At 38.9% G+C, this 14,630-nt stretch overlaps 1 protein-coding gene across 2 annotated transcripts in view; it reads right to left on the bottom strand.

The window, feature by feature from the left end:
* Positions 1–14,412, bottom strand: part of arhgap27 (Rho GTPase activating protein 27) — a 31,660-nt gene extending 17,248 nt beyond the window's left edge. For both annotated transcript variants that reach the window (XR_014278482.1, XM_082544439.1), the window contains exons 1-2: positions 14,259–14,412; positions 11,029–11,845 (exon numbers count right to left, since the gene is read on the bottom strand). Coding sequence is in view for 1 of the 2 variants with exons in the window: in XM_082544439.1 (XP_082400565.1) it covers positions 11,029–11,787 (759 nt within the window). In the remaining variant the exon portion in view is untranslated. The remainder of the gene's footprint in view (positions 1–11,028; positions 11,846–14,258) is intronic.
* Between the last annotated feature and the right edge of the window lie 218 nt (positions 14,413–14,630).

Genomic DNA, 14,630 nt, shown 5'->3' with positions numbered 1-14,630 from the left:
GTCAAAGGAAAAAATGCAACACGGTGATCAGGACACTGACAAAGTTCCAAGAATAATCAAACCTGCATGTTTCATGCAAACCTTATTTATAATTTGAGCATTGGAATGTGCACGGATTCTTGCTTCAAGCCTGCCCATATGGAAAAGAAATAGTAAAAACTTATATGATTTACTCATGAAAGTGGCCACTTTCTCATTACTTTCATATATTGTTTCAGTAAGTATCCAAAACATACAAGTTTCATTATATAATTTTTCAAGGGATCTTATGTGTTTTCACTCTTGTATGCTTTTCATACAAGTTTCACACAAGACAGATACAAACTTTATAAGATTTATATATATCTTTTCCATATGGGTGACTTGTACAGTTTTTCCTTCCTCACAAACGAGGAAGTCACTACACATATATGTACAGTCAGTCGGCATCAATTACATTGTTATGTTCTTTTCCAGACTTTATTTATTAGGTACAATGACAGCCACCAACGTAATCCGTTTCTGCATGAGTTCTTTTGCTTGGGAATGCAGGATTATTAGTTGTCAATGAGTATTTGAAATAGAGATGCGGCTGTTTTAGTACAAGTAAAGGCCATTTTTTGTAGCACCTTTGGCTTTAGTAGTCATTGTTAGAGTCCCGAAGCAGAACTTCTGGGGAAAAAGCACCTTGGAAGCCAAATCATTGCAGTACATGCCACATAACAGCAACATCCAGTGAAGTAGTGTTGCTTTCTCTCCCACCCAGTCAATGACATGATCCTATTTGACTCTTTACATGTAGTAAAGGCCAAAATAATAATAAAAAATCCTTAAATAATCTTAAAAGAGAAAACAAATGAAATGTAAGGAAAGAGAGCAGTGGATTGACATGCAGTGACAGTCGCGCAAGCTAGGAACTGATCAGAGACTCGCTGTGGTTGGTCTATGTGCTTTAACCACTTGGCTTTTGGGTCACCCACACAGTACCCCAACTTAGAGCAGGCAGATAAATGTAGGTGATAAAAATAAAAGAGCAACGAGAGCATTTCTCTATTGCACTGTGTGTGTTTTTATCTATACAGTGTTAGCACTTGGCTTATTATTGATCTTGATATAACTATGAGGCAAGCGATGAGGACAACCAGACAGCTGACCCCAAAACACATTGATCCTGAACAACACAACTGTACAGACAGACACAGAGGAAATGAAAGAGCTGCATCATTGATCTCTGAAATAGCTATGCTGGAAGGTCCCTATCCTTTGGAGAAAACACTAAAACTTAACTGCACGTGATCGAAGCAAAACTGTGCATACGCATATACAGTAATACAATAACAACATCTGAGCATAGTTATATCAGTCACTCGTGTAGGTGGAATTATGGTGTACTTACTACCAGTGTTAATACAGTTCACTAAAAAGGAAACACTAAAGCTAGGTGGGTGGGTGAAAACATTTTAGTAAAATGGCAGTAAAATAAAAACTAAACTTTACATAAAACAGCCTGACTTGTATTGTTGTATTATCACCATCTTACAAAGTCTTACAACATTACAAATACTACAAATCTCATAGTAACAGAACCCAAAACCGTGAATGAGCTTAAATGAGCCAAGCCATTCCTTAAACTGAGTAATGAAAATAAATAGTAAAAAAAAAACAAAACTTATTTTCAGCCCATGTGGACTCTATTTACAATGACGTCTGAGTTGTTAATGTTAATTTTTGTTCACAAAAACACCAATCAGGTAAAAAAAAATTAAACACAATAATGCTTTTAAGCCTTTAAGTGCGTTCTGTAGTTAACATTTGAATGCAGATCTTTGATTTGTAAGGACGTTTCTCTGAACTGATGCTTTTGCTTTGGGAAAATGTTTGGATGAACCTGGCGACAATGTCAACTTTAGTTACGTGACTGTGTGTCCAAAAAATGTACTGAAAAATTAAAGGCTAATTTTAGCTCTATCAAGTTGTTGTACAAACAAAACTGACGATTCAAACGTCAACCCATAAAGACCGAGACTATCAGTCACATGTGAGATGAAAATTTACATCTTTGAGACTGATACCAACATCACTCTAACACAGGAACCGAACTAACAAACAAAGTTTGGGTCCAAACTAACATTAAAAACCAACATGGCACAGTTAGTACGCCATGTACGTCACCTTACTTGGTACAGGAAACAAAATAAGTGCAGGGGCGATGTGATCACGTTAGAGAAAACAGGAAGCACATCATTTATCAAGTTTATAAGGATACAAAAACAAACCAATGAATAAAACTGAGCTTTTCATTATAAGCTTCTTAAATAATGATCACCTACCTTAGAAGGCACCGGCAGGGCCATGCCCCGCTTGGACCGGTGACCTGGCCAAAACCTGGACTGCATCTCCACCATCTTTATGTTGTACTATCTAGAGGAGCCATCCATCCAAAAGACACCAAAAACTAGCGACTTAACCGTGCGACTACATTTGGTCCGCTTGTGCTGGGATAGAGGTGAGTGCACACCAAGAAGCACACGCTTACATCCTCCTCACACTGCAGCTGTGACAGTTGCACCCAGACTGAAAGGAGAACTGTGAGCTGTGTGACAACAGCAGCAGGAAGGGACTGTGTAAGGACTGGGTGAGACGTGCGTGCACGTCAGACTGTGTGTGTGTTTGTGCACGCCTATGCATGAATTCCTGTGCACAGGATAGGGGGGTAGAGGGTAACCGTCTGCCAGCAGCCCAAAGCAGAAACACACAGTGAAAACAAGACAGAGGGAACTGTAAGATAGAGGGAGCAGCAGAAACTCTGCAGGTCACTGCAACCTACTTCCTGACTGAGTACCCATAAGATAAAAAAGGAAATTACAGCAATGGAAACAAACTTTTTGGAAGGAAACATGTTATATTCACAACAGAGGAAAAGTAAGATGTTTTGAAACGGTAGAGCTTTTAAAATCTCTTGGTTTTCTTACGTAGAACCAGCAGCTTCCATATAGTGTGTAAAGTGTACACTAATGCCTACACCTAAGTGCCACTAGTGCCTACACTTTATTAATGGCTGAGACCTGCTAGTAGGTCACAGCTAATAATGTGTGTGTGTGTGTGTGTGTGTGGGGGGGGGGGGGGGGGGGGGAAGCAAACATTTCCCAGAAAAGGAAATGGAAAAGCTGCTTTTTCACAGGTTTGTCTGATGAGTGTTGCTAAATCTACAGACTACATGTGGGTGGATGCTTGAAACAGGAAGTCTAGTTTCTGTTCAATTGAATTGTTCAGTCAACACTTCCTCCTGCATGGGACAACATAGCCAGCTGGGCTTCAGAGAGTGTGGGTATGTTTTATGGAAGATTTGGAATTTGGCTTTATCCTGAATAAGGTTTGAGTGTAACTTCTCTTTTTATATTGTTGAAATTTAAATTCTTGCAGGTTACAGGGTATACGGCAGAAGACAGTGCTGCAAAGAACATCCAAAAAGCATTTTCATTAATGCAGGAGTGTCAGGTGTATTAGTTAGTGGGCTATATGTACACCAATAAAGTTAGGTGGCAGGTGTGGCTCTTCACATGAGGTTTTTCTGAAATGTAACTGAAATTTTAAGTTAGTGTGAAAGCTTTTATTTTTAATGAACTATCAACTATTTGCAACTATTTATATAAAAAAGTGAAGGACAGCCTGAGAGAACTGAAACTTAATATATCAATAACAAAATAACTAAAGAAAATAACACTTTATATTCACACAACTTGTCGAGACGCAGAAATGCATTTAACTTTCGACAGATGTCTACTTCTGTACTTAGGTTTATTGAACAAAAAAAAGCTGAATTATTAATGACTTCAATACAGTTTTCACATTTATCATGCAGCAGGCCAGAATGAACTCGTGGGCCACATGATTCCCCTGCATGAAATCTTCTATTTGTAATGTGCATAAAACCACCTGCATAATATTAGCTGACATTTTAGTGAACATATGGGTGATAAGGTATACAAAAGCTTGTCCTGCTTATTCTTTTGCACTATATGCTTCATAAGAGCTACTTTCAGTGGCTCCCTTATTCAAAAGGAGTTGTCATACCGGGTAGCTATCAATACTGCCACAGACACAACCCCAAAAGAATTTGTGTCTCCTCTCTGGATCAAACTGGGGATCTTTTACTAGTAAGATAAATGTACACAACTACACTACAGATGGACTATAAGCTTAAAATGTTGCATATATTTTGTACAGCAACTGGGAGCCCAGTGTATATAATGTACGAATGACTATTTGAAATAACACTGACTTGAGCATGACAAAGCTTTTACCAATTGCAAAAAAACAACATACAAGCCCGACTAACCCCAGGTATTTGGATTAATCAGCTGAATTTAACCAGTTAGGATGTTTTGCTACATTTACTATAGCCAACAAGCTAGCTAACAAGCTAGCACAAGCTATGATTAGCCCATGATCAGTTCTGAACAGTTTTCCCTCCATGAACAAAAAGTCTAGCTCATCTTAACATTAATTTTACTGAAGCGTGGCCCCATGGAAATTCATATCAGCGTTTGTTTGTATCATTCATGGAATTTCTATTGTGCTGGAAGCCAATCTTTTATTGCTATCAGTGTACTTAGGGCACATTTTCATTACAAACGCTAGCTATGAACCTGTTTGGTGCTGTATGGAAGGAGAGAAGCATTTGGGAAAAAAGTGTTATCCTTTGGATTTTCACTGCAAGCTCAACCCGAACTCCTCACATAAAATCGGCCTACACACTGGTAGAAATAAAGACAGTGGAGAAGGCCTAAATTCTTTCATTTATGTTTACACAATGGCAATATAAAAAACTTTTACAGGATTAAGAAGGCACCTAAGTGCATCTTTAAGTGCCTCAGTAAGATAGTTTGCTAGTCAAATCCATCTAATCACAGAAATAATGATAGTGTTGTGTCAGATTTTGAGATACGTTTCCAGCTGTAATGGAGAATATCTGGAGGGCATCTGTTGTATTGTTTTGTCTAAGATGTCAAGTAAATGGCTCCTTTTTGATAATGTTTTTGAGCGTTATTCAAGGAGAAAACCCTTCAGTGCAGAGCAGACAACTCTATGCCCTCAGCTATGCATGAAGCAGCAATCTGCTTGATTACTTAACCACATTAGCGCTCATCCAATCAAACAATGGAGAACCAAATTGGGGCCCAAATCACGCCACAAGCACACAGTTGAGCTATTGAATCGGTCTGGCTCCACTCGCTCTTACATCACACTCATCATTGGTCCAGAATCCTGGAAGACTCCATAAATGCCCAATGTGGAATCCATCAGCTTATCACATTCTTATCTATGCTCTCCAGGCCAGCTTTGCATGCCGATGTGAAAAACCCGCTGATGCTGTTTGTTGATTTCAGATTTCTCCCACTCACACTTTGTAGGTGAAGTGTTTTCTGTGTAGGAGCGAGGGAGGATTTAAGTACCAGTCGAAGTAATGCTCTCTGGGGAAACTATAAACCAGCCAAGTGAAATGGAAACCTTGGTGTTTTGCAAAAATACCACCTTGACATTTTTTACAGGTGAAAGTAAATATCAACAGTTTGCGTGCAAACACACTGGAAATAAAAATAAAATTCGGGACTTCACTTGCAGCTTTTGATTCTGGGAACTTTTTCTTAGTTCTTAACAAATAGAAAAAAAAGGCAGGATTACTGTAAGCAAGCACATCATAACAAAACTAAGAAAGCATTTTAAAAATAATAATTGCACAAAAGACATTCCTGAGCATATGACTAATACATCCCTTGATAAAGACCAACTGAAGCTTCCTTTAGAGTAGTTTTACATTATTTTGCATTTGTAAACTAAATGAGCAGCTGCACTAAGAAAATAGTAATAATAATTTAAAAAGGTTACAATAAAGTTACAGAGCTTAGCATCCAAGACCTGGGAGAGAAATGCTCAGAAATTTAATGTTTAACAACAAATGTCAAGAATATATTTATGAAATCCTCAAAAACGCTTCTGATTGTGGTTATGTCCAAAACGATTCACTCATTCACTAATCCCAGTGTCCTACTTTGGGAGTTTTATTTAAAAGAGTACATAGCACGCTCATTACTGGATGGACACTACTGGCAAATTTCCTATTTCCTGTTATAGATTTATTTTACATCTACTGTATGTCTCAAAATCTGAAAAGTGTTGCGAATAGGGAAGGGCCTTAAACTTGCATGTTTAATGACTAGTAGGGGCTCATTCATGTATTTGTAACAACACTTCCAGTTCCACAGAACTCTATGGGGGCCCTCAGCTCCCATGCTCTGTGACCACAGAAAACACTGTAATAATGACCTTATAGTTTATGGTCTTACTGAATAACATCACAACAATGATTTTATTGTTGTAATGTTTACGATGTTTAAACCATCAAAACACTGAATGTTTCATTAGAGGACTTCACTAACCTGTTTGTAACAGTGTGCCTACTTGGGAGTCAGAACTTAAGGCATGGTGAGATACTGTAAATGCACTGAATAGGGTGTAGCTGTACATATGGACATCACTACAGAATGGTGAACCTACTGTATAGTCAACTGTACAGTGAAGAGGGGCTGATTTTGTACACATGCTTTGACATCTGTACAAAAATATCACTTGTTTCTCAAGGCTGTACCTGGCTGAACAGGCTGAGATTACATATCTCTTTATGTAATCTCATATTTCCACATAAAATTACAAAATATGTCCTTTTTTTTTTTACAGATAACTATATGTTTAATACCTAAATTATGACTTAAGAACCAAGTCAAACCAAATTACCTTCACAAGAGCAGTTTTATTTGCCAACAGTGTAAAATATTGAATGTGAGAAATGTATTGGTAAAACATGACAGGCATAAACTGGATCTAAGTCTGACTCTCTGAGGTCACGGTATATATTTAGTTCTTGTCTCACACTTACATGCTGAACAAGTTGTTAAACCTTAAACTATAAAAAAAACTAACTCTGTCAAAACACATCATAATATGCATACTTATTTTCACCAAAACTAAAATGTGGTGAAAATGAAAGGACTTGCCTGACCAGGAAGCTAAAAGCACCCGTTCTGCCTGATGTACACATGTGCTGTGCACAGAAATGCCTGACAGGACACTCACACTACCTGTTGGAGCAGTTTCTTGGCATCTGATGTTGTTTCACAGAGCACCAGGAATTATTAGTCTTAAAAGGTGCAGGGTGAGGCATTACTTTTAAAATGCCAATACACATGTATATATATCAAAGGCTCCAGTGCTATCTGTGATGTGGATTATGAGACACGTTTACTTTTGCTGCCAGACATCAATAATTGAACCTTGTACTTCTGGATGATAAAAGAGCCAATTGACACAAGTTAGGTATTTATGAGTCATACTGGCCATAAACATCAGACCTGAATTAAAGTTTGCATTCTACAACAATAGTTTCACAACCTGAGCTTCACTCGACAAACTTAACTTCCCATCTGAAAGCCCAGAACAGCCCAAACTCCCTACCACATTAAGTGACCTACATTTTGGGCTAATTGCAAGTTCTGCACATTACATATGCACACACACGCCAACTGCATGGCAGGGCTGGCATTAAAAGCTCCAAAGCCCTGCTTGTTGGGAGTCAGGCCAGACCCCCTCGCATCACCATGGAGATGGCCCTCCATTGTGGGGTAAGAATTAATGCACTTGAGGGGTCCTGGCACGTCTACAGTCCCGTTACAAGTGTGTGGGGGGTTCATTCATGTTTACACAGAGGAGACGAGAAGGACAAATTATGGTTTAAAATGCAGGAATTCAACTGCACCGCTTCGCAAAAATCATTTCTGGGAGGTGGTAAAAATCTCCCACTGAAGCAACAAACTGTGCTGGTAATTACAGCGTAATGCACACCAAATCACTGGGTATAGTGGGAGAGGCTGTAGACATTACATGACTCAAAGTGCCACACACATTTGGTAGAAACTGAGCAGAAACCCAATCAAACACACCTTCTCCTTCATAAACCCCAGTGCTGTCTGACGTCACGTATTCCTTGCAACAGGTGCAAAAGACGACGGGAAGTGTCGTGAAACTTACCTGAAGCAAAAGTTTCAAGTCACCAAACTACATCCGACAGGAACATAAGGTTAAATGTTGCCGTGTGTTTCATCGTTTCCCTGCCGTGCGCATATGATCACAATTCCCCGGATCGTAACCGGTGCTGGGAAACCAGGTAGCAGCTGGAGGTTTTGGGAGTGGCTGGCAGATTTTCGCTTTAACTCCTTCCTCTCCCCAGGAAAGGTCAACCAGCTGACACAACCTGTTTGTAACCTGTTCTGGAGTGTCATCACAGCCACAGACTGTATTTTTCAAGTCCCAGAGCTAAAAACAGCCCCTCCTTCAGCTGCACTGCAAAGCCGTTTCATCCACTGCAAACCTCCAGCTCCTCCCGAAGTTTAACCACATCTGTTTAATACAAAGGTGAACCATACGCACCTGATAAAAGTGATCCCGCACCCTCAGAAACTTTCGCTGAGTAAAACTGAGGTCTTGAATCAGCTTTTACCGAAGTATTCAAGGAACACCTCTTTTTTTTTCAGCCATTGAAATGGCATGAAGGGAAAGACCGGGCATTCATATGCTGATGAGCTGGCTCTGACACACCGCAATCAACCGAAACGGTATTCTAAGGCCTTCCTTCACTAGTGTCAACACCAATAAATGGTGGGATCTTATATCTAAGCAAATCCAACCATTCAGTGCTCAGGTTAACCAGGAACACGTTCAATAATATTACACGTGAATCTCTGTTGATCTTGGTTGGGACTAGGCGTGAATTTGATATGAGAGTGTTTTGTAGCTTCAGAAAGAGCCGCACGCAAACAGCCGCAAGGGATGTCCCTTGAGTCAGCAGGTGGGGCACGGGACAGCACAATTAAAAAGCGCATATAAAACCTGGGATGTAGACTTAGAAAGAAGTGATCGTTGAAGCTCGCTCCTCAGAGCATTATGGGTAATGTAGGCAGCAGCTTTCAAACATAGACTGTATATAAAAGCTGGATACAGCCCATGTTGAAGCACTTTGAACCCACATTCTTTTTGATGACCATTAGGGAGCTGTACTACGAAACTAGTTCAGCATAGCTTAGCTTTCTCTGCATTAGCTGGCTCGACAAAACCTAAAAACAAAACAATCCTGTGTTGTTGTAACAGGTTACATATGTAAAATAATTGTATTCCTTCGGCACAAAATCTCTATAGCACTTAAAACATGCTCTGAGCCTTACCTGTTACAGGTAGGTTACCATAGTGATTTAGCTAGATTAAAAAAGAGAGCTAACCCTTTAGTACTTCTTACAACAGATGTTTTTTATTTCTCAAATAGCCCTCAGCTCTCGGGATCTATGGCCTCAAAAACGTTCTGATCAGTTTATGATGTCATTTGCTAGTTTAAAGTTTTACTGAATACAACATGATGAGCGTTTTATGCATTGTGAAACCTGTTAGCTAAAAGATCATGGTTACCCTGTGACTGACATTTCACCACCATATGAATATGGAGATGTAGAAGGCAGTGGTGGCAGGAGTCCACGTCCATCTTTTAAATACAGTTTAGGTTTTAATGAAGGTTGGCTCCTAAAAATAAGTTCTCCCATTTCTGGTTAGAATGGATACATATGCATTAATAGTACTACTAAGGTATTACTAGTATAATGGGGCCCTTTTTTGTACAACACATTCTTCTCTTTGATTTTTTTTGTGTTCCCAACAGTACTTAGGTACCTTCACTGTTTTTAGTTGAATCCTTAACGCTAGTAAGTTCAGTGGTTTTACAGTTACTAGTTCCAGTTCAGGTATTTTCACAGCTTTTGAAAGATATAATAACAGTAATATAATAATATGTTAAGTCATGTTGCCTGTCGTTGCCTGTAGGCTTTTTTGGGGTGCAGCATGTAAGCCTCACCTTTCTTAACTCAATTCAAGCCTCCACACGATCCTATTTCTGCCCGTGTCCCGTGGGATTTCCCAGACAATGGGTCTGCTCGGCTCATAGGTTTTCTATTTAAGGAGCAGGCCATTTAAATCTGGATTTTGCCATGTATTTTATAAAAATCAGTTAAGATTACAGTTTTAGATGCTCTAGAATAAAAAGACAAGACAATATGTTAAGGATAATAAATACTGAGATATGTACATGTTTGCAGGTTTAATAACAGTCTGCAAATACTGTATGATCAATAACATCAACAGAACTGTGCTTCTTTATTTTTGTTTTGGGTCTTTTACTTATATATATATATATATATATATATATATATATATATATATATATATATATATATATATATATATATATATTTTATATATATTCAGATATATATTCAGATATATATATATATATATATATATATATATATCTGAATAATACGTAATGTCACACAGTGTGTTTCTCAGCACACTTGCTTTTCTACTGTTTATAGTGGACAGAGAAGAGATAACTGGATAAATCTTTCTATGGGAATTCTAGTTTACTAGTCTGAGAGTTTGAGATGTTGAAACTGATGTTTAAATGCTAGTCAGTTCTCTTCTCAGTTCTCCTAAGAGCAGGAAGTGAAATAGTTAGAGCCACAGATGGGCCGAGGCTTCACCTGGGATCCCCAACATGCAGCAGAAGTTCCCAGTGTTTTTGTTATGTTCTCTCTGAAAATAAAGCAGCGCTTCATTGCACATGTTTCATAAGTGATAACCTCCTCTTATGCTGCATAAAGTGAAACTTCTAAACTAAGTCTAGTTCGTCGTGTTTGTTGCATAAAAACATGAATACAAGCATTTTCAAGGCACATTTTTTGTGGCTTTAAACGTGCATTGATGCAGTGCTAAACAATAACACAGTCAAACCTGCAGTGGGGGTTAAAGCTTTTTAAAGCACTGTAATGTGTAAGCATAGCTGCGATACCTTACATGACAAAATTGCACCCTCTTGTGGCAGAAAACCCCCGTGTTCATCAATTGAGGTGATACAGAATGAATGAAGCATTAAAAAAAGTATGTGGGTCTTACCTGCTCCGTAGGAGGTACTTGCATGGAATTTTTTTCTGCAGTTTGTTTGACACTTTGCCTCTCTGGGGGATGCGTGTCGAGTGAAACTAGAGGAGGCGGAGGCTCGGGAAAAGTGTCAAATTCTGTGACGATTAGCTCTGGTATGGTGTCATATGTGGGTGGTGGGGGCAAAGGGAAATCCATATCCTCATCATGTGCAGAGGTCTGCTCTGTAGTATCATCCTGCAGTGAGATTTTTGACTCTTTTTTTTCTTTTATGACCTTTGGCACCAGATGAGGTTTTGCATACACTTGGGTGCTTTCAGCCTTTGGAGGTGCCGAGTTGTGCGTTTTTACATTATTCAGAGTGTGTACAAAGGTGCTGTTAGTCTGTACATCTGTCTTCACCTCTGGTAAGTCGTCACCGAAACCAAAAGTGGAGAAGCGGTAGGTCTCTTTTGGAACATCCTGAGATGATGGACGACTCTTTGTTGTCCCTTTACGTGGCTTTACGTTGGTCATATCCACTGGCTTACTAACAGTCAGACCCTGAGCTGAATTCAGCTTATTAGGACGAAGATGGTCTCCACCGGTGGCCGAGAGCTCCTCCACATACTGTGCAGGAATATAAAAGGGCTTGGTGTGCTGGTCTTTGCGAACGTGCCACCAGTGATCATTAGTCTTGGAGACCAGGATGTAACTTTCGTTTGGCTTTATGGACACTCGGCGACCATCTTTCGCTGTGTACTCGTACTCAAACTTCACTGACACGTGCTCCATGCTCTTGTGCAGGGCATCAACTCCCAGTTAATGTGGACGCACAGGGAACATTTTGAAACTGGAAATAGAGGAAATGTGATGTTAGGGTGGGTGTCAAAAAGTGTTCAGAGTTCATTGCTTGTTTTTGTTTCGTGATCCCATTTCACAAGATTGTGTGAAAAATCTCTCAAATTGCCCCCCCCCCCCACACACACACTATATATATATATATATATATATATATATATATATATATATATATATATATATATATATATATATATATATACACATATATATAGAGAGAGACACAGATAGATAGATATGTGTATATACATAGAGAGAGAGAGAGGAGACTATTTTTTGCATGTCTTCATAACACTTAAGTGCTTAGTGTGTGTTGGTTGTGGGCTTTTTTGCTCTGACAACCCAACACAATTGGTAAAAAGGAAATGAACTACTGCTTAGAATCATGGTGATGATGTTGTATTTCTTGGGGAAATACAACATCAGATGCACAACAACACATGACACCTACGCTGTGTCATTGTTTATCTGACAAACAGTCACAAAATGCAGCTGCAGTGCGTAAAAAAATTAGACACACTCTTAGGACTTCCTGCCAAGTCTGTGAAGGGTTATACAGCCATTTCCAAACAACACCATTCTACAGTAAGAGAGATTACTCACAAGTGGAAAAGATTCAATCCCCTTAACACCTAGTGTAACATATTTGATACAAACCAATCTTTGTGCGCTTTTGAGACTTCTACATCATTAGAGTCCTTTATTCTCTTAAAATACTTCCTCAATCAAATTCTAAGACATTTAAAAAAGGAAAAGAAAAGAAAATAACAAACAAATTGAAAGCCATATATGGAAATTAAATTTCAAGAAATTTTTTAATCAAATTTGTCAGATAGTTCAATAAACTCTCCAATTCGAATTTTCTGGGAATGAATTCAAATGTCCGGCTTTAAGGGCTTAAATATTAAAGTTCATGACAGTACAATTAGAAAAAGACTGAACAAGTATGCCTTGTTTGGAAGGGTTGCCTGAAGAAAGCCTCTTGTCTCTAAAAAAGAACACAGCAACGTGGCTTAGATTTGAAAAGTTACATCTGACCAAACAATATGACATTAGGTAAAATGTCCTTTGGACAGATGAGACCAAAGCGGAGATGTTTAGCTATTGTGCATAGCATCATGTTTGGGAAAACCAAATAAATGGGCACAAACATCTCATAACTGTCAAGCACGGAGGTAGATGGATGAGGATTTGGGCTTGGGCACCTCACAGTCACTGAGTCACCCAAGAACTCCTCTGTACACCAAAGTATTCTAGAGTCAGATGTGAGGCCATCTGTCCGATAGATAAAGCTTGTCTGAAACTGGGTCATGCAACAGATCAACGCTCCCAAGCACAGCAGCAAATTTACTCAACAGAATGGCTGAAAACGCGAAAACATTCCAATGGTCTAGTCAAAGAGCAGACCTCAAACTGATTAAGATGCAATAACGGGAGGGCTGTGTATAAACAGAAAGTGGGCCAAATTTTCACCACAATGATGTGAAAGACAGAGTGATACAGAAAAGCATTCAAAAGCTATTAAGTCTATGTAGTTTTCCATATTTTTCCTCATTTTGGATTCGTTTTTAATAAATAATGTGATATGGGTGCATTGTTGTTCATCTGAGGTTGTATTTCTCTAATTTTAAGACCTGATAAAAATAATGCTACATAGCTGTAACATCTATATTCTTTTTCTTCTTTCATCGAGCACTCAAAGCACTTGGACCCATGTCTGCCTGTCCAATAATCCATTCATGGTTAGTGTTTGACATTATTATGTTAATACTGATTTACCAGAAAGGCTAATGCAGTTCCAGTTTAGAGTAATGAGCAAAAGGCTGGCAGAGATAAAAGCCTCTATGTGTGTGCGCAGAATTAGACAGGAAATGGAAGTTGCTTTCCATTTGCTGCAGAGCAACTTCAACCTAAACTTGAGCTTGAGCAGCAGACTGAGTAATTGCTTAGCCACAAAACAGGAAGCCTGCACCGTCCTCGTCTCAGCGTCAGGCAGACGTCACTCAGCAATCTCAGTTTGCCTGTTAAAGGCTATGTTTTTGCTACGGAGGACTCTGAATGTTTACTGCTTTTTATTATCTTCTGAAGCACATTTTAAACAACAAATTTAGTCATACTAAAAACAAAATAAACCACAAAAGACAGTCGTATTGCTAATAGTGCTAGCCGTATTGTTAAAATCCTTATACACTGCTTTTTAAAAGAAACTCCATAATGCCAAATCATACATACACTCAAGGCACATAAAAATGCAAAATTATAAATAATGGGGGGAAAAAGTTAACCAACATGGGTAAAATTCTCATATTTTGTCTTCTGGCATATTTTAAAGTTCAACATTCAACAATAAAATCAAACCTAACCCTTGAATTTCACACTTTATAAGTTAAAATTGGTTTACTTGCCTCATCTCTGCCTCCCAGCATTCCCCGACAGTAGTTTTTCAGTCTCGCAGCCTTGAAGCGGCACCTAAGTATCTAAACAGCCGGAGCTCAACCTGCTGCTTACATGTATCATTTCTGCTCGTTTGCCTCCCTCTTATTTCCTGTTCTGTGTGCCTCTGCGAATGCACCGAAAGAAGCAAATGGTGAGGCATTACAGCACAAAAGCCACGAGAAATGGGAAGTCTGACTTTAACCATACTTCCCAGTGTTTTCTTTAAATGTGCTTTGTTTTCACAGAAAATTGCTCACAAAAAGCCAATGGGATTGTCCGACCAAGTGCTGACTCAGTCTGCCATAATATTTTGCAAACACTGTGAATAAATAAACGTGGTA

Source organism: Aulonocara stuartgranti, assembly GCF_965226115.1.
Source record: "Aulonocara stuartgranti genome assembly, chromosome: 8".
Lineage (NCBI taxonomy): Eukaryota > Metazoa > Chordata > Actinopteri > Cichliformes > Cichlidae > Aulonocara > Aulonocara stuartgranti.
This window is presented reverse-complemented; position numbering and strand designations above follow the sequence as displayed.